An 18,246-nucleotide genomic window follows, 5' to 3' on the forward strand; every position below is an offset into this window, starting at 1 on the left:
TAAGGACTCCATGCACCCCAAACATTCTCTCTTCCACCTTCTTCCGTCGGGAAAAAGATACAAAAGTCTGAGATCACGTACCAACCCACTCAAGAACATTTTCTTTTCTGCTGCATTCAGACTTTTGAATGGATCTACCTTGCATTAAATTGATCTTTCCCTACACTCTAGCTATGACTGTAACACTACATTCTGCACTCTCTCATTTCCTTCTCTATGTACGGTATGCTCTGTCTGTATAGGGTGCAAGAAACAATACTTTTCACTGCATGCTAATACATGTGACAATAATAAATCAAACCAAAGCATCCAAATGCACAAGAGATCAGAATTAGAGGAGTGGAGATATCTCATTGTGGGGCTAGAGGAGATTACAAAGATAGGAAGGACCGATGTCATGGAGGGAGTTGGAAAATAAAGAATAAGAATTTTAAAATAAAGATGTCGCTTGACCAGTAGCCAGTGGAGGTCAGTGTGGTGATCCACTGTAACTACATGTAACCACCTTCCAGGTGGAGAGTGATGCGTCTGACTTCGCCCTGGCCGCCACCCTTAACCAGGCGGGCATGGCAAAGTCAGACGCATCATGGCCTTCTTTTCACGAAGCCTCCAAGGCTCGGAAATTCGACACTTCTCTGTCGAGAAGGAGGCTCAGGCCATCGTCGAAGCGGTGCGACACTGGCGCCACTACTCAGCTGGCCGACGGTTCACTTTGCTCACAGACCAACGTTCGGTGGCTTTTATGTTCAACAACGCACAGAGGGGCAAGATTAAGAACGATAAGATACTGAGGTGGAGGATTGAGCTCTCCACCTACAATTATGATATCTTATACCGGCCCGCGAAGCTCAATGAGCCTCCAGACGCTCTGTCCCGCGGAACATGTGCCAGCGCACAAGTGAACCAGCTACAGACTCTCCACAATGACCTCTGTCACCCGGGAGTCACCAGACTCTACCAATTTATTAAGGCCCGTAACCTGCCCTATTCTGTTGAGGACGTCCGGTCTATAACCAGACACTGCCCGGTCTGCGCGGAGTGTAAGCCGCACTTCTATCGGCCGGACAGGGCACACCTCATCAAAGCCACCCGCCCCTTTGAACGCCTCAGCATTGATTTCAAAGGGCCCCTTCCTTCTTCTGACCGCAACATCTATTTCCTCAACGTTATAGATGAGTACTCTCGATTCCCTTTCGTCATTCCCTGCCCGGATATGACTTCAGCCACGGTCGTCAGGGCCCTGCACGGCCTCTTCACCCTGTTCGGTTTCCCTAGCTACATCCATAGCGACCGGGGATCCTCCTTCATGAGTGATGAGCTGCGTCAGTACCTGCTCTCTAAAGGCATAGCCTCGAGTAGGACGACCAGCTACAACCCCAGGGGAAACGGACAGGTAGAGAGGGAGAATGCGACAGTCTGGAAGGCCGTTTTACTAGCGCTACAGTCTAAAGGTCTTCCAGTCACCCGCTGGCAAGAAGTCCTCCCTGATGCACTGCACTCAATTAGGTCACTCCTGTGTACGGCTACCAATGCCACTCCCCATGAGCGGATGTTTGCTTTCCCTTGGAAGTCCTCCTCGGGGATCTCACTACCGTCATGGCTGATGTACCCAGGCCCCATTCTGCTCCGGAGGCATGTACGACCCCATAAGTCAGACCCCCTGGTCGAAAGGGTCCAGCTCCTCCATGCCAACCCCCAATATGCCTATGTGGCGTAGCCCGATGGGCGGGAGGACACAGTCTCTCTCCGGGACCTGGCGCCTGCGGGTGCCCCGGAGCCCACTATGACCCCCCTATCCCACATCCCTAGACCCCACATCCCCAGACCCCTCTGTTGTTCAGGTAGCACCAGGTCCGCTTACTTCTTTGTCCCGTTTGCAGCTCGCCTGAGCCCCCGGAGTCACCACGCAGTACCCGATCAGAAGGGACGACGGCGGACTCGAGCGGTTTCACCCTGCCACCTGAAACACCACCACAACCGGTACTACAGCGGTCGCAGCGACGGATCAAACTGCCCGACAGGCTGAACCTGTGAGGGGTCGACGTCTTACTTCAGCCGTGACTTTTGTATATATTTTGTGCCTTGGTATATATTGTTCCACCCATCTCACCCCCGCCAGACTCTTTTTTTATTTAAACAGGGGTTGAATGTGGTGACCCACTGTAACTACATGTTGTATGCCTGGACTCACCCCTGCTGCGCCTGACCCGAGACTCCTCCCTTTCCACCTGACCGAGGTATAAAGGTAATGGTTCCTCCCCTCTGCCTCAGTCTGGGCCAGGTTAGCTACAAGGGTGTGTTCCAGTTCTTGGCGATTAAAAGCCTGTTGTATTTCACTCACTCGCTGGAGTCCTCATAATTTGATAGTGCATCAATAAGCAAAACAGTAGATGAAGATATAGAACAGGAAGTAATCAGAACTTATGGTGCTCTAGTCAGATCAAAGTCAAGATACGGTGCTTAATTCAGGTCCTGAAACTACAAGAGAGGGATTGAGGCTCCAGAGACAATGCAGAGAATAATCTCCAGCGTGCATGTTATGAGAAAATACTGGAGAGACTTGGGCATTTCACCCAGCCAAGGAAGTATCTGAGAGATGATCCTATGGAGGTATACACAAAATTTGAGAGAGAAAATGAATTAACTTGGAATATTGCTGTGAAATTAAACTGCTGGGACACAGTACAAAAGGAAGATTACTTTTAAGACAGATGGTCATGAAAACCTTTATCATACGAAAAGTGGTCAGCATGTGGAAGAAGCTTCTGGATGGTGTAGAGAGACAAAAAATGTCTGGGATATTTTAAACATTGGAAGCTACGATGGTGGGATTTTTGGCTGACCAGCTTGTTTCATCCTTAATTATCCTATGATCGGAGATATGATTGAAGTGATGTGTATGACTCATCACTAATTCCCATTTATAACATCAATCCCAGAATAGATTCACCAGTTGGCATGAGAAGACTGTGGATAGTGAAAGCATTTGACTAGTAAATATGGACACCAGCATAAAGAGGTGCACAACTTTTTAAGTGTAGATAGGAAAAAGTGGATATTCCCCCCGCCCCCCCCATTATATTTTCCCTGTGCATTATAAACTTTCATGTTGGCCCTTATCCTTATGAGTAAACATTTGCAACCAATGACACGGTGGCACAGTGGTTAGCACTGCTGCCTCACAGCGCCAGGGAACCGGGTTCAATTTCCAGCTTGGGTCACTGTCTGTGTGGAGTCTGCATGTTCTTCCCATGTCTGCGTGGGTTTCCTCCGGATGCTCCGGTTTCCTCCCACAGTCCGAAAGGCGTGCCACTTTGATCATTGGTCATGCTAAATTCTCCCTCAGTGTATCCGAACAGGCTTGGGGATTTTCACAGTAACTTTATTGCAGTGTGTAAGCCTACTTGTGACACTACTGAATTTTTAAAAAATTGACGAGTTTCCAACATATATGTTTCATAAATGTCAGCGCCGTGTCATCCTTGATTGTTTAGAAAGAAAGGAAAAACACTTGTACACATGGCTCACTACAGTCAACAGTAACTCATTCTTAGCTACATCAGCAATAAGGGGAATAATTACAGGAAAGTGGTGTGTTACAAAATAACATTAAGTACAATAACGCTAATATAATAATGTTCGGCTTTTCTTACCATTGGGATTTGGAGGTTTACTCTGGATATTAATGACCCTAAACTCGAGATGTTGCCCAAACAACTGCATTTTATTTGATTTCAGACAGTTCATTAATATTTACAACAGTAACTACTCACCCTATGTTTTAGGTACCTGCTTTCGCAGAGGAACAACAGGATCGAGCAGTCAATCCATCCTTGTCCATTTCTCTGTTCTTTTTTATAAAAATGTACTTTATTCATAAAATATCTGAAAGAACATTATAAACATTTCAAAATGGTCTTCACTCAAAGTGCAATAATATTCAGGTTTCTACATACACCAAGCTGCACCCGAGGTGCTTCAATATGATTTGATTTTGATTTATCACATGTATTTTGGGATACAGTGAAAAGTATTGTTTCTTGGGTGCTATACAGACAAAGCATACCGTTCATAAGAAGGAAACGAGGGAGTGCAACTGTAGTATTAGTTATAGCTAGGGTGTAGAGAAAGATCAACTTAATGCACGGTAGGTCCATTCAATATGGTCAAAGAAATGGCACAGTGGCACAGTGGTTAGCACTGCTGCCTCACAGCACAGTAAGAAGTCTCACAACACCAGGTTAAAGTCCAACAGGTTTATTTGGCAACACAAGCTTTCGGAGTGCTGCTCGTTCATCAGGTGAGTGAGGACTTGTGTTCACAAACAGGGCATAAACAGACACAAACTCAATTTACAAGATAATCGTTGGAATGCGAGTCTTTACAGATAATCAAGTCTTAAAGGTACAGACAATGTGAGTGGAGAGAGGGTTAAGCACAGGTTAAAGAGATGTGTATTGTCTCCAGCCAGGACAGTTAGTTAGTGAGATTTTGCAAGCCCAGGCAAGTCGTGGGGGTGTCACACTATCTGTAACCCCCACGACTTGCCTGGGCTTGCAAAATCTCACTAACTGTTACGGGGATAGGGCCTGGGTGGGATTGTTGTCAGTGCAGGCATGATGGGCCAAAAGGCCTCCTTCTGCACTGTAGGGATTCTATGATTTTAATCCATGATTCTATGAAACATTACAGACATTTCAAAATGGTCATTACAAATGGTATAAAGATACTTAAGTTGTCGACATACAATTGTGATCCATGTAATATTCATGGGGTTGGTTAGTTCAGTTGGCTGGATGGCTGGTTAGTGATGCAGAGTGACGCCAACAACATGGGTTCAATTCCCATACCGGCTGAGGTTATTCATGAAGGCCCCACCTTCTCAACCTTGCCCCTTGCCTGAGGTGTGGTGATCCTCAGGTTAAATCACCACCAGTCAGCTCTTCCCCTTGAGGGCCTCTGGGAATAAGGCGACTTGATATTTAATGTGAGTCATACAGCCTGATGGGATCCTATACAATTCCCCTCCCCTCGGTTTATTTGTCTTAAACAGCGACCTTCCCCCAAGATATCCCCCTCTTCCTTGTCCGGCTGCAGTAACAGCCTCGAGTTTAATGAACACCGTGTTTAAATAGGCCTCTGCTTCCCACCCTACCATGAACACACTTGCTGATTGGCTCATTTCAGTCCATGACATGATTGGCTCCTTTTCAGCCGCTGTAACCCTCCCTAGAGCAAGAGAGCCCCGGCTGCAAGTTTAGCCAACCTCCTCCTGGGTCCTCCTGCTTCACTGATCTCCGTCTGTTCCAGTCTCCGTGTAGTTTTGCAGTGTAGAAGGGGCCCACCAACCTGGTTTCACCAGACAACCATTACCTCCATCCAAGGCTGGTTCAAAACTGCCAAATTTCTACTAATTGAATGATATTCTAAACAAGCAGCAATCATCAGTTGCTTCACATTAAGATTGTTAAATCTTACTTTGAGTTTTAAGCAAACAATTTCATACAATAGTTTTAATCAAAAATGGCACAAACTGAGGAAAAAAAATTGTTGCCTGGTCTTTAACCAGTCACTTTCCAAATATTAGCACAAAACCGCAAACACGGCATAACTCGTTTGTTAGCCTTATAAATAATGTTGATGTGTAATTTTAAGCCTAGTTTTTCCCTGACCCTTTGCCCACAGATGATTTTTTAAATTCATTTGTCGGACATGGGCGTCGCTGGCTGGCCAGCATTTATTGCCCATCCCTAGTTACCCGAGGGCAGTTGAGAGTCAACCACATTGCTGTGGCTCCGGTGTCACATTTAGACCAGATAAGGACGATAGATTTCCTTTCCTAAAGGACATTAGTGAACCAGATGGGTTTTTTCGACAATGGTTTCATGGTCATCAGTAGATTCTTAATTCCAGATATTTTTTATTGAATTCAAATTCCACCAACTGCTGTGGCAGGATTCGAACCCAGGGTCCCCAGAACAGTGGCTGAGTTTCTGGATTAATAGTCCAGTGATATTACCACTAGGCCATCGCCTCCCCTTAGATGCACGTGTATTAAAACATATGCATGATATAGTACTTAGGAGAAATTGGCATGTTTGTTTAATGATAGAGGTTTTAGAACATATCGTCCACTTGGTTTTTACAGCATTAATGGGCAAGTTATAAAAACGACAGACAGACATACCGGGTTCGATTCCTGACTTGGGTCACTGTCCGTGCGGAGTCTGCACTTTCTCTTTGTGATTGGGTGGATTTCCTCCGGATGCTCGATTTCCTCCCACAATCCGAAAGACGTGTTGGTTAGGGACGTTGGCCATGCTAAAATTCTCCCTCAGTGCACCCGAACAGGCACCGGAGTGTGACGACTAGGGGATTTCCCCAGTGACTTCATTGCAGTGTTAATGTAAGCCTACTTCTGAGACTAATAAAAAAAATTAAAGTTAGTTCCTCCTATATACTGTAGCAGAGGAGAAAATAAGCAAAATGCATTAGACAAATGTTAAGGGCGGACAGGTAACTGATTCATAATCTATATTTCCCGCTATGGCCTACCTCCCATGTCATGTTCAGCATACAAGAAGCTGTTTAAGATTTGATAAATATATTTTTTATTTTTAAAACTGACTTTGTGTGGTGCAATTCATCGCTAAGCCACTAGGTGTTGCTGTGGAATACCATATATGTATTTTTGCAGAAATGAGGCTTCTTTTACCAGCTTTTTAAAATTTGACAGTCAATAAATATACCGAGATTTTTAAAAATAAAAGTATTAATGTGCACATCAATGTAAAAGTTGTTGTAAATTGTCTCCAATTGGAATTGGTTACAAGGTGAAAAAGATCTACGTTTTAAATGTCCCCAGTGAACTTTCTAAAAGCAAATAGCTTTATCAGAGCGGAGTAAAGCAGAACTAGTGAAAGTACTGGTCCCTTACCTTCTTACCCCTTTCAAAGCGTGAAGCCAGCGGCAATTTTCCCCAAGAAGGGAAATCCTTGGGAGAAAAATATTATCTCATTCTGAAAATAAAAATATTGTTGAAACATTGGGGGGGTTGTTTGTATTAGAAATGGGCAATTAACGAAGAGCTTTTCTGTAGAAAGTTATTTACTTATGTTGGATTGTTGAACCAGCTTCAAGGGGGTGAAATTAAATCGCTGTTTGTGAATAATCTCACCATGAAAAAGCTCTTTCCCCGCACCAGCGACTGAATGAAGCGGAGTGTCTGTATCTCCTGAATTTCACAATTCACCTTGCTTATCCAGCACTAACCTGTCCCACCTCCTCCCTGGGGCGGAGCTGTAGTTGTGATATCCCCACAGGTGATCCTGTTGTTGTCACTGTTTCCAGTTTGCCTGAGAGTCATGGTGGAAGATAGTGTCTTGTTAGCTGCTGTCTCATTGATATCTGCCGTTCAGCAGGGTAAGAGAATTGTTCCCTTGTTTGTCCATTTGTAACAAGTGTCCTCCCAGTTTGGCTGGCTCCTGTTGCAGTGCACAGTCCTGCGTTGTACTTTGGACTTCCTCCTGTGCTAGCTTTGACTGTGCCACTGAGCTGGGGCGGGGTGCTTCACACATTCTTCCCTCACTATTGCATGTTTTCTTGCAGTGGGATTCCCCCCCCTACCCTGTAGAACATCAACTGACATGATTCCCACTGAGGCAATATACTCCTCTTCAAAATTATGAGAGGTTTTTGATAGATTAGATAGAGAGAAATTGTCTCCATTGTTGGGGGCGGGCCAGTAACCAAAGGATACAGACTTGAGATAAATGGATAGAGAACTGGAGGAGACATGTGCGTGTTTGTCATGATCTGTGATACGCTGTCTGGAAGAGTGGTGGAAGCAGTTTCAATGGGTCCCCATCGTGCTACTCACCAGCTGCACAGCCGGTTTTTCTTGCCGGATATTCTGGCACTTAGAGTAGAAAAATCTTCTGGCACCTGTGATGCCATCATGCTGGAGGGGTGTACCCCATAGAGCTGGTGATGCCAGCTTCACAGAGATTGGAGCACTCTTTTAAAAAGGGCATTCTTATCAGCGAGCCACAAGAAAATCCCCCACCACGCCACAGAAATAGGGAATCCGCCCCCCCCCCCCTTCCACATGCACAAGGGCCAACAACACCACCCCCCACCCACCGGGGCAACCCCCATACACATGGGGAATCCCCCCTCCCCCTCCACCATGGATAAGGGGAAAACTCCTTCCACCACACCCACCCCACACTCATGCTGCAGGAATTCCCCCAGGGATAAAGGGAAATCTGCCATACAAGCACCAGGGCACCCCCTACACCAAAGGGGGACCTTCCCCCTCCCCCCCCCCACTCCCACCCCCACCAATGGAGCTCTTGTGAGGGCCTGTCCCTGGCTCTACCAGATTGGCAGTGCCAGGGCACCTCCCTGGCATGTTCCTCTCCCCCTGGGAGCTATACTTTGTGCCCACAGTGGGTTCCCATGGGCGGCATGGTGGCACAGCGGTTAGCACTGCTGCCTCACAGTGCCAGGCATTTGGGTTCGATTCCCAGCTTGGGTCACCGCCTGTGTGGAATTTGCACGTTCTCCCTGTGTCTGCGTGGGTTTCCACCGGGTTCTCCAGTTTCCTCCCACAGTCTGAAAGACGTGCTGATTAGGTGAATTGGCCATGCTAAATTCTCCCCCAGTGTACCCAAACAGGCGCCGGAGTGTGGCGACTGGGGGATTTTCACAGTAACTTCATTGCAGTGTTAATTTAAGCTTTACTTGTGACTAATAAATAAACTTCACTTTTTTACTTTGCTACTTCCGATTTTTAAATAGATGTTGTAAAGATTGGAGAGATATGAATATTCAGTGAGGGGAGAAGATATGGCTGGGAAACCCTTTAATTCTGCTTAAATTTATTACAATTTATTGAAATGAAGGCTGGGACCTTCATTACCTCACCGGCGAGGGGCTTGGAAAATCGGAAAATGAGATCTCACTGGCCAGAATTTCGTTTTCTGATTTTTCACAAGATTTTGCGCCCACGTTGTTCGCTCGTTTGTGCTCACGGCAAATGGGTGTGCAAAACTTCCCCCGATGTAACTAAAAGGGGTATGGATATAGACTTGAAAAAGGGGGGGAAGGGTGGCACAGTGGTTAGCACTGCTGCCTCACAGCACCAGAGACCCGGGTTCTAAAAGGTTTACCCCGTATCCTTAGACTATGAGTCCAGGTTCTGGACATTCCAACCACCAGGAACATCCTTCCTGCATCTACCCTGTCTAGTCCTGTTGACACCGCATCAGAGATTGGTGGCTCTATGTGTAACAGCGATCCTCTGATTTTCATTGTGTGGTTCAATACTCCATAACTTTATGTGGGCAGTTGTCTAGTTCATACGAAGTTACATAGAAACATAGAAAACTACAGCACAAAACAGGCCCTTCGGCCCCACAAGTTGTGCCGAACATATCCCTACCTTTTAGGACTACCTATAACCCTCCATCCTATTAAGTCCCATGTACTCATCCAGGAGTCTCTTAAAAGACCCTATTGAGTTTGCCTCCACCACCACTGATGGCAGCCGATTCCACTCACCCACCACCCTCTCTGTGAAAAACTTCCCCCTAACATTTCCCCTGTACCTACACCCCAGCACCTTAAACCTGTGTCCTCTCGTAGCAGCCATTTCCACCATGGGAAAAAGCCTCTGAGAGTCCCCCCGATCTATGCCTCTCAACATCTTATACACCTCTTTTAGGTCTCCTCTCATCCTTCGTCTCTCCAAGGAGAAAAGACCGAGCTCCCTCAGCCTATCCTCATAAGGCATGCCACTCAATCCAGGCAACACCCTTGTAAATTGCCTCTGCACCCTTTCAATCTTTTCCACATCCTTCCTGTAATGAGGCGACCAGAACTGAGCACAGTACTCCAAGTGGGGTCTGACGAGGGTCTTATATAGCTGCATCATTATCCCCGGACTCCTAAACTCAATCCCTCGATTGATAAAGGCCAGCACACCATACGCCTTCTTAACCACCTCCTCCACATGCGGGGCCGATTTTAGAGTCCTATGGACCCGGACCCCAAGGTCCTTCTGTTCGTCTACAGTACTAAGAGTCTTTCCCTTTATATTGTACTCCTTCATCCCATTTGACCTGCCAAAATGGACCACTACGCATTTATCTGGGTTGAAGTCCATCTGCCACTTCTCCTATCTATGTCCCTCTGTAACTTCTGACATCCCTCCAGACTATCCACAACCCCACCAATCTTCGTGTCGTCGGCAAACTTATCAACCCGTCCCTCCACTTCCTCATCCAGGTCATTTATGAAAATGACAAACAGCAAGGGTCCCAGAACAGATCCCTGGGGCACACCACTGGTGACCGACCTCCATTTAGAAAAAGACCCATCTATACACACTCTCTGCCTCCTTTGGGCAAGTCAGTTCTGGATCTACAGGGCAGTAGCCCCTTGGATCCCATTCCCTCTCACTTTTTCTAGAAGCCTTGCATGGGGGACCTAATCGAACGCCTTGCTAAAATCCATATAAACCACATCTACCGCTTTCCCTTCGTCAATGTGTTTAGTCACATTTTCGAAGAACTCCACCAGGCTCGTAAGGCGACGATCTGCCTTTGACAAAGCCATGCTGAGTATTCTTGAGCATACTAAACCTCTCTAAATGCTCATAAATCTTGTCCCTCAGGATCTTCTCCATCAGCTTACCAACCACTGAGATTAGACTCACCGGTCGGTAATTTCCTGGGCTATCCGTATTCCCCTTCTTGAAAATAGGAACCACATCTGCAATCCTCCAATCCTCCGGCACCTCTCCCGTCTCCATCGACGAAGCAAAGATCATCGCCAGAGGCTCTGCAATCTCTTCCCTCGTCTCCCACAGTAACCTGGGGTACATCCCATCCGGACCCGGCGACTTATCTATCCTGATGCCATTCAAAGATTCCAGCACAACCTCTTTGTTAAAGTCCACATACTCAATCTTTTCAGTCCACCGCAATCCCGCAGTACATCCACCCATGTCCTTCTCCTCTGTGAAAACCGAGGCAAAATACTCATTAAGCACCTCTGCCATTTCTACTGGTTCTGTACTGATTTTCCCACCTTCACCTTTTATAGGCCCTATTCCTTCACATCTCATCCTTTTACTCTTCACATATTTATAGAACGCCTTAGGGTTTTCCTTAATTCTATTTGCCAAGGCCTTCTCGTGACCCCTTCTGGCTCTCCTAATTTCCTTCTTTAGTCCCTTCCTACAAGCCGTATACTCATCTGGATCCCTATCTTCGCCAGTTCAAGGCATAAAGGCGAAGTTCAAGGCATAAAGCTTTTTATAATTGCACATAAACTGAAACTCAGGAAAGGCCCCAGGGAGGTGGTGGCTTAGTGATATTATCACTAGATTATTAATCCAAAAACTCAGCTAATGTTCTGGGAGACCCGGGTTCGAACCCCACCACAGCAGATGGTGGAATTTGAATTCAATAAAAATTATCTGGAATTAAGAATCTACTGATGACCATGAAGCCATTGTCGATTGGCAGAAAACCCCATTTGGTTCACTAATGTCCTTTAGAGAAGGAAATCTGCCATCCTTACTTGGTCTGGCCTACTTGCGACTCCAGAGCCACAGCAATGTGTTTGACTCTCAACTGCCCTCCAAGGGCAACTAGGGATGGGCAATAAATGCTGGCCAGCCAGCGACGCCCAAGTCTCACAAATGAATAAGACAAAATGGCCGGATTATCACAAGGTAGAGGTAATATTTTCTGTTGATGGGGTACATTAAAATGAGACATAGACCAAATTGACCACTTGTCTATATCTTGCCAATGAAAAATGGGGAAAAGTCTAACACCCCCACAGCATAGACTTAGCAACTCCTCCTGACAAAAACTTGAAAATTCCTGCAACGATTCATCATGGTTAAGTGCAAATTAAACGTGAACAATGAAGTATTTTTTGTGCTAAAATACCTGTTTATTTTTGACGCTTGCTCCAATGTTTTGGCTTGCAACATTATCATGCTGACTTCTTGGGTTTCCCTCTGCTGTTATGCAAAAATCAGTTCTCTCAAAATAGCAGAGATTCTCACGACCCAGATCCTCACTGTGCGACAAGCTAAAGGAATTGCGTTTCTGTAGCTGCTCCTTGTATTTTGGTGTAAACTCTCAGGTGGAATATATTTATGATGTGAAAATCTTTCTGACATTATACTGGAATATCATAGATAGTGTTTTCAAAGCTAAAGTTTAAAGTTTATTTATTAGTGTCACAAGTAGGCTTCTGTTAACACTGCAATGAAGCTACTGTGAAAATCCCCTAGTCGCCAAACTCCGGCGCCTGTTCAGGTACACTGAGGGAGAATTTAGCATGGCCAATGCACCTAACCAGCACGTCTTTCCGATTGTGGGAGGAAACTGGAGCACCCGAGGAAACCCACGCAGACACGGAGGGGGGAATGTACAGACTCCGCACAGTGACCCAAGCCGGGAATCGAACCTGGGTCCCTGGCGCTGTGAGGCAGCAGTGCTAATCATTGCCTCAACGTGTAATGTGCAATGATGTTAAAATGCCACTATTTAATTTGTCATTCTCTTCCCTCTCCTCTTTCTGAGTGTGCCTATGGACAATGCAAATACAAGATCCCCTCCTCCCCCCCCATGCATCTCATCAAAGGAACAATTCCTTGTGAAAGAGCCTAGATGGTTAACTACCCAACTCTGATGGGTACACCATGCCTTTTAAGGAGACATTTCAATGGTGGGTTATTGAAAAATGACCAAGAGTTATCCAGCTCCCCCCCCCCCCCTTCCACCCCCCCACCTCTTAATCCCTCGCCTATAGGTGTCCATTTGGCCCCTTACTGGAATCAGTTACACACATGTCTTAAACCTTGGACTTTTCTCATCTGCATGTCTCTTTTCCACTAGATTATATCACCCTGTAGCATGCTGGGATGCCCAATATCCCATTAAGCCACTATTGACATAAATTTGAGTAATCAATACAATTGGAGCATTTTTGCTGCTGTGGTGTTGTATTCAGCATGTTGCTGCCAAGTGCACAACATTAGCACAGTGGTTAGCACTGCTGTCTCACAGCGCCAGGGACCCGGGTTCGATTCCCGGCTTGGGTCACTGTCTGTGCGGAATCTGCACGTTCTCTCCGTGTCTGTGTGGGTTTCCTCCGGGTGCTCCGGTTTCCTCCCACAGTCCAAAAGACGTGCTGGTTAGGGTGCATTGGCCATGCTAAATTCTCCCTCAGTGTACCCAAACAGGTGCCGGAGTGTGGTGATTGGGGGATTTTCACAGTAATTTCATTTGCGGTGTTAATGTAAGCCTACTTGTGACACTAATAAATAAACTGGAACATACCTCTTAAAAGAAAAAAAATCAAACAGTACTGGGTAACAATAAAAACTCAGAAAACATGGAGAGTCAGTAAATAAATATAAAGTGAGAGAGAGAAAGACACCAGCAGCCAAGTGTGAAGGTATGTTACTGAGTCATGTGGTGCTTGACATCTGAGCTAAGGGTATAAATAATTTGTCTTTGACAGTTGAGGGTAGCTGTGGATAACGGAAGCACTTCAAATAGAGAACAATGCAAAGGCAAAACAGATTCTGCAGCATGAGCTGGTCTGAAGATGAAAATATGATCTAATTTTGATCAAAACTGTGTTTAAAATCAAACAAAGGATTTTGTATAATTTCCAACTGTGCAACTTTAGAATAGAATAGAGGCTTATAAAATTCTAACAGGACTAGACAGGGTAGATGCAGGGAGGATGTTCCTGATGGTGGGGGAGTCCAGAACCAGGGGTCACAGTTTGAGGATTCAGGGTAGACCATTTAGGACGGAGATGAGGAGACATTTCTTCACCCAAAGAGTGGTGAGCCTGTGGAATTCATTACCACAGGAAGTAGTTGATGCCAAATCTTATTGAATGGCGGGGCAGGCTCGAGGGGCTAGATGGCCTACTCCTGCTCCTATTTCTTATGTTCTTAAAACATTGAATGTATTCAAAAGATGGCTAGATATGGCACTTGGGGCGAATGGGGTCAAAGGTTATGGGGAGAAAGCAGGGTTAGGCTACCTAGTTGGATGATCTGCCTTGATCGTGATGAATGGCGGAGCAAACTCGAAGGGCCAAATGGCCTCCTCCTGCTCTACCTTCTATGTTTCTGTGTTAACTTCACCTTTCTCCTTTTAATGAAACCATAGACAACCGTATGTAAAGAAAAGTTTGAATCAGGAAGTCCCAAATATCCTGTTCTAAATGTGAATGGAATCAAAATAAAAAGATTGAGCCTGTGTGTAAAAATGCATCACTGTGCATGTTGTGTGGGTCTTCATGTCCAAGTGTTTATGGCAGAATCTCTGTGGTGGCATATTGCTGCAATACTATATTCTCACCACTAGAGGCCCTAAGTGGACCACATGGAGAGTAATCTTTAAACCAGTAGCCATGTCTGCCACAGTACAATGCAATTAACCACACACACATTCACTGACTCCTCTTTAATATTTATAGGATGGATCAACAGGTAAATTCATACCTAGGGGAGGTGATGGCCGAGTGGTATTATCGCTAGGCTATTAATCCAGAAACTCAGCTATGTTCTGGGGACCCGGATTCGAATCCCACCACAGCAGATGGTGGAATTTAAATTCAAATTTAAAAAAATCTGGAACTAAGAATCTAATGATAGCCATCAAACCATTGTCGATTGTTGGAAAAACTCATCTGGTTCACTAACGTCTTTTAGGGAAGGAAATCTGCCGTTCTTACCCGGTCTGGCCAACATGTGACCCCAGAGCCACAGCAATGTGGTTGACTCTCAACTGCCCTCGGCATCAAGAGATGGACAATAGATGCTGGCCAGCCAGTGACGCCCATGTCCCACGAATGAATAAAAAAAGCCTGGCCCCATACTGATTTAGAACTGACCAGGAAGTCTCCGGAGAGAGTCATAATGGACTCGAAACATTAACTCTCCTCCTCTCCCACAGATGCTGCCGGACTTGCTGAGATTTTCCAGCATTTTCTGTTTCAGACTTCCAGTATCCGCAGTATTTTGCAGTAGCATTAGGCTCAGTTGCTTGTCTGGAGTGGATCAGCCGGTCTCTTGGGCAACAGTGGGAGTGAATCGAGGCCTAGCAGTTCGGAAGAGAGGGAAAAATGATCATCCAGGATTTCTGCTTCTGTCTGTCTGTTAGTCAGCGATCCCTGTGCTACATATGTGGCTCTTGGGTGAAGATGTGGTCAGACTCAGCTGTGGCTGCCTTGCATTATGGGGACTGACAGAATTTATGGTGCAACCAGAGACACACAGGGTGATCGGTGGCACAGTAGTTCACACTGCTGCCTCACAGCGCCAGGGGCCTGGGTTCAATTCCAGCTTGGGTCACTGTCTCTGCAGAGTTTGCATGTCCTCCTGCGTCTGTGTGGGTTTCCTCCGGGTTCCTCCCACAGTCTGAAAGACGTGCTGGTTAGGTGCATTGGCCATGCTAAATTCTCCCTCAGTGTACCCGAACAGGCATCGGAGTGTGGAGACGAGGAGATTTTCACAGTAACTTCACTGCAGTGTTAATGTAAGCTTACTTGTGACACTAATAAATGAACACTGTCCAAAGAGCTGCTGGCACCTATGATATGGAGCAAGATGGATCAGAGGAGAATATTGGAAGGAAAATGTTTAGCCAGGATATACAAACCAGGAAGATCCTAAGTTTTCACCTTTGCTGCTCTTGCTTTATTCATTTGTGGCACAAGAATGTATCTCGGTTGCATTCATTTCTTTGTGAAACATTCTAAGTTGTGAGTTTCCCTGGCTGTGCGTTTCCCATTAAAACACCAACAACAATAAAATAATTTGGAGTTTATCTCTAGCTCTGGCTCATTGATCCTCAAATCATGTTGCAGCTATATAAGACCTTGGTTAGGCCGCATTTGGAGTATTGCGTGCAGTTCTGGTCACCACACTACCAGAAGGATGCGGAAACTTTGGAGAGAGTGCAAAGAAGGTTTACCAGGATGTTGCCTGGTCCCGAGGGCGTTGGCTGTGAGGAGTGTTTGAATAAGCTAAGATTGTTTTCACTGGAAAGACGGAGGCTGATGGGGAGACCTGATAGAGGTTTACAAAATTATGAGAGGGATAGACAGGGTGGATTGTCAGAGGCTTATTCCCAGGATGGAGGTGTCAATTACAAGGGGGCACAGGTTCAAGGGGAGAGGGGGAAAGTTTAAGGGAGATGTGCAGGGGAAGTCTTTCATGTAGAGAGGTGGGTGCCTGGAACACGCTGTCAAAGGAGGTGATGGAAGCAGGCACAATAGCAACACTTAGAAGGCATCTGGATGGGTACATGAATAGTATTTTTATTATTTATTTATTAGTGTCACAAATAGGCTTACATTAACACTGCAATGAAGTTACTATGAAAATCCCCTACTTACCACACTCTGGCACCTGTTCGGGTACACTGAGGGAGAATTTAACATGGCCAAAGCACCTAACCAGAACATCTTTCAGACTGTGGGAGGAAATCAGAGCACCCAGAGGAAACCCACGCAGACATGGGGGGAACTTGTAGATTCCACACAGACAGTGACCCAAGCTGGGAATTGAACCCGGGTCCCTGGCGCTGTGGAGCGAATAGAGGGATACGGACTGAGTAAGGGCAGAAGGGGTTTTTTAGTTTAGTTAGGGCATCATGTTCGGCATGGGCTTGGAGGGCCGAAGGGCCTGTTCCTGTGCTGTACTTTTTTTTTTGTTCTTTGTTGTGTGCCAAGGTTTATGGAGCAATCAAATGTCCAGAAATTTACTTCAAGGTGATATTAGAGAACTGAAAACAAGAAGATGTTAGGAATTCATTTTACTATCTACTCCATTCCCAACAAGCAAGCAACAAATTTGGTTTGAAAAGTTGTTCGCACTGCTGCCTCACAGCGCCAGGGACCCGGGTTCAATTCTGGCCTTGGGTGGCAGCCTGTGTGGGGTTTGCACATTCTCCCCGTGTCTGCGTGGGTTTCCTCCGGGTGCTCCCACAGTCCAAAGATGTGCAGATTAGGTGGACTGGCCATAGAAAATGTGTGGGGTTACGTGGATAGGATAGGGACAGGGTGGGCCAGAGAAAAATACTGTTTTGGAGATCTGTGCAGTCTCAAAGGGCCAACCGGCTTCCTTCTGCACTGTAGGGATCCTATGATTAAGTGGGAATCCCTGTTAAAGCGTCATCCTACCCATCACTGCTGATGGCTACAATATCTGCAAAGCTTGTCTCTGCCTGTGAAGATTATTGTCCCTCTGCCCAGCAGCCTCAGCCCAGAACCCCTCACTTTGAGGTTCAATATAGCCCTGAGCCATGCAAGCCAATGGGCTTGATGAAGTGTCTGGCAGCGACGGAGAGATCTGGCCCTGCTCTCAAACCTGGAAAAGTCACGACCAAAACAGCAGCTTGAAAGTTGTGGCAAAGCAAACTTCACACGATAATGTCAGGAACAGATGAGTTGCTGCAGCTAAACCTCAGTACTCTGCACGAGTTCTGAAGTTCTCACACACCAGCGGAGAATCCTTTTATCTATATTGCTTCTCCTGCCAGTTGGACTCTGTTCAGACAGTCTCGTCACCTGAATATCCACTGTGTACACAGATGTTTGAATGCAAGGCAACTTAATAAACCAGAGTTATTCAGAGTATGCATTAGGCTATGAAAATGCACTGACTTTTCCATCGGAGTCCCTGCACAGTTTTATTTTGATTTGATTTATTATTGTCACATGTATTGGTATACAGTGAAAAGTATTGTTTCTTGCGCACTATACAAAGCATACTGTTCATAGAGAAGGAAAGGAGACGGTGCAGAATGTAATGTTACAGTCATAGGGTGTAGCGAATGATCAACTTAATGCGAGGTAGGTCCATTCAAAAGTCTGGTGGCAGCTGGGAAGAAGTTGTTCTTGAGTCTGTTGGTGCGTGACCTCAGACTTTTGTATCTTTTTCCCAATGGAAGAAGGTGGAAGAGAGTATGTCCAGAGTCCTTGATTATGCTGACTGCTTTTCTGAGGCAGTGGGAAGTGGATGGGATGGGATGGGATGGGATGCGTGATGGACTGGGCTTTGTTCACAACCCTTTGTCGTTTCTTGCGGTCTTGGTTAGAGCAGGAGCCATACCAAGCTGTGATACATCTGGAAAGGGTGCATTCTATGGTGCATCTGCAAAATTGGTGAGAGTTGTAGCAGACATGCTGAAT

General features: G+C 45.9%; 1 protein-coding gene and 1 long non-coding RNA gene across 2 annotated transcripts in view; one reads left to right on the forward strand and one right to left on the reverse strand.

Moving 5' to 3' along the window:
• Positions 1–3,745: 3,745 nt before the first annotated feature.
• Positions 3,746–7,400, reverse strand: LOC144479149 (uncharacterized). The gene is made up of 3 exons (XR_013495521.1): positions 6,938–7,400; positions 6,188–6,424; positions 3,746–3,885 (listed from the first exon to the last, which is right to left on the reverse strand). It is a non-coding gene; the product is annotated as an uncharacterized LOC144479149 (long non-coding RNA).
• mgst2 (microsomal glutathione S-transferase 2) overlaps positions 7,287–18,246 on the forward strand; it is a 49,299-nt gene continuing 38,339 nt past the window's right edge. Inside the window, exon 1 of the mRNA XM_078241744.1 lies at positions 7,287–7,422. Within this exon, the coding sequence (XP_078097870.1) occupies positions 7,365–7,422 (58 nt within the window). The 5' untranslated portion in view covers positions 7,287–7,364. The remainder of the gene's footprint in view (positions 7,423–18,246) is intronic.

This window comes from Mustelus asterias, chromosome 1 (genome assembly GCF_964213995.1).
Source record: "Mustelus asterias chromosome 1, sMusAst1.hap1.1, whole genome shotgun sequence".
NCBI lineage: Eukaryota > Metazoa > Chordata > Chondrichthyes > Carcharhiniformes > Triakidae > Mustelus > Mustelus asterias.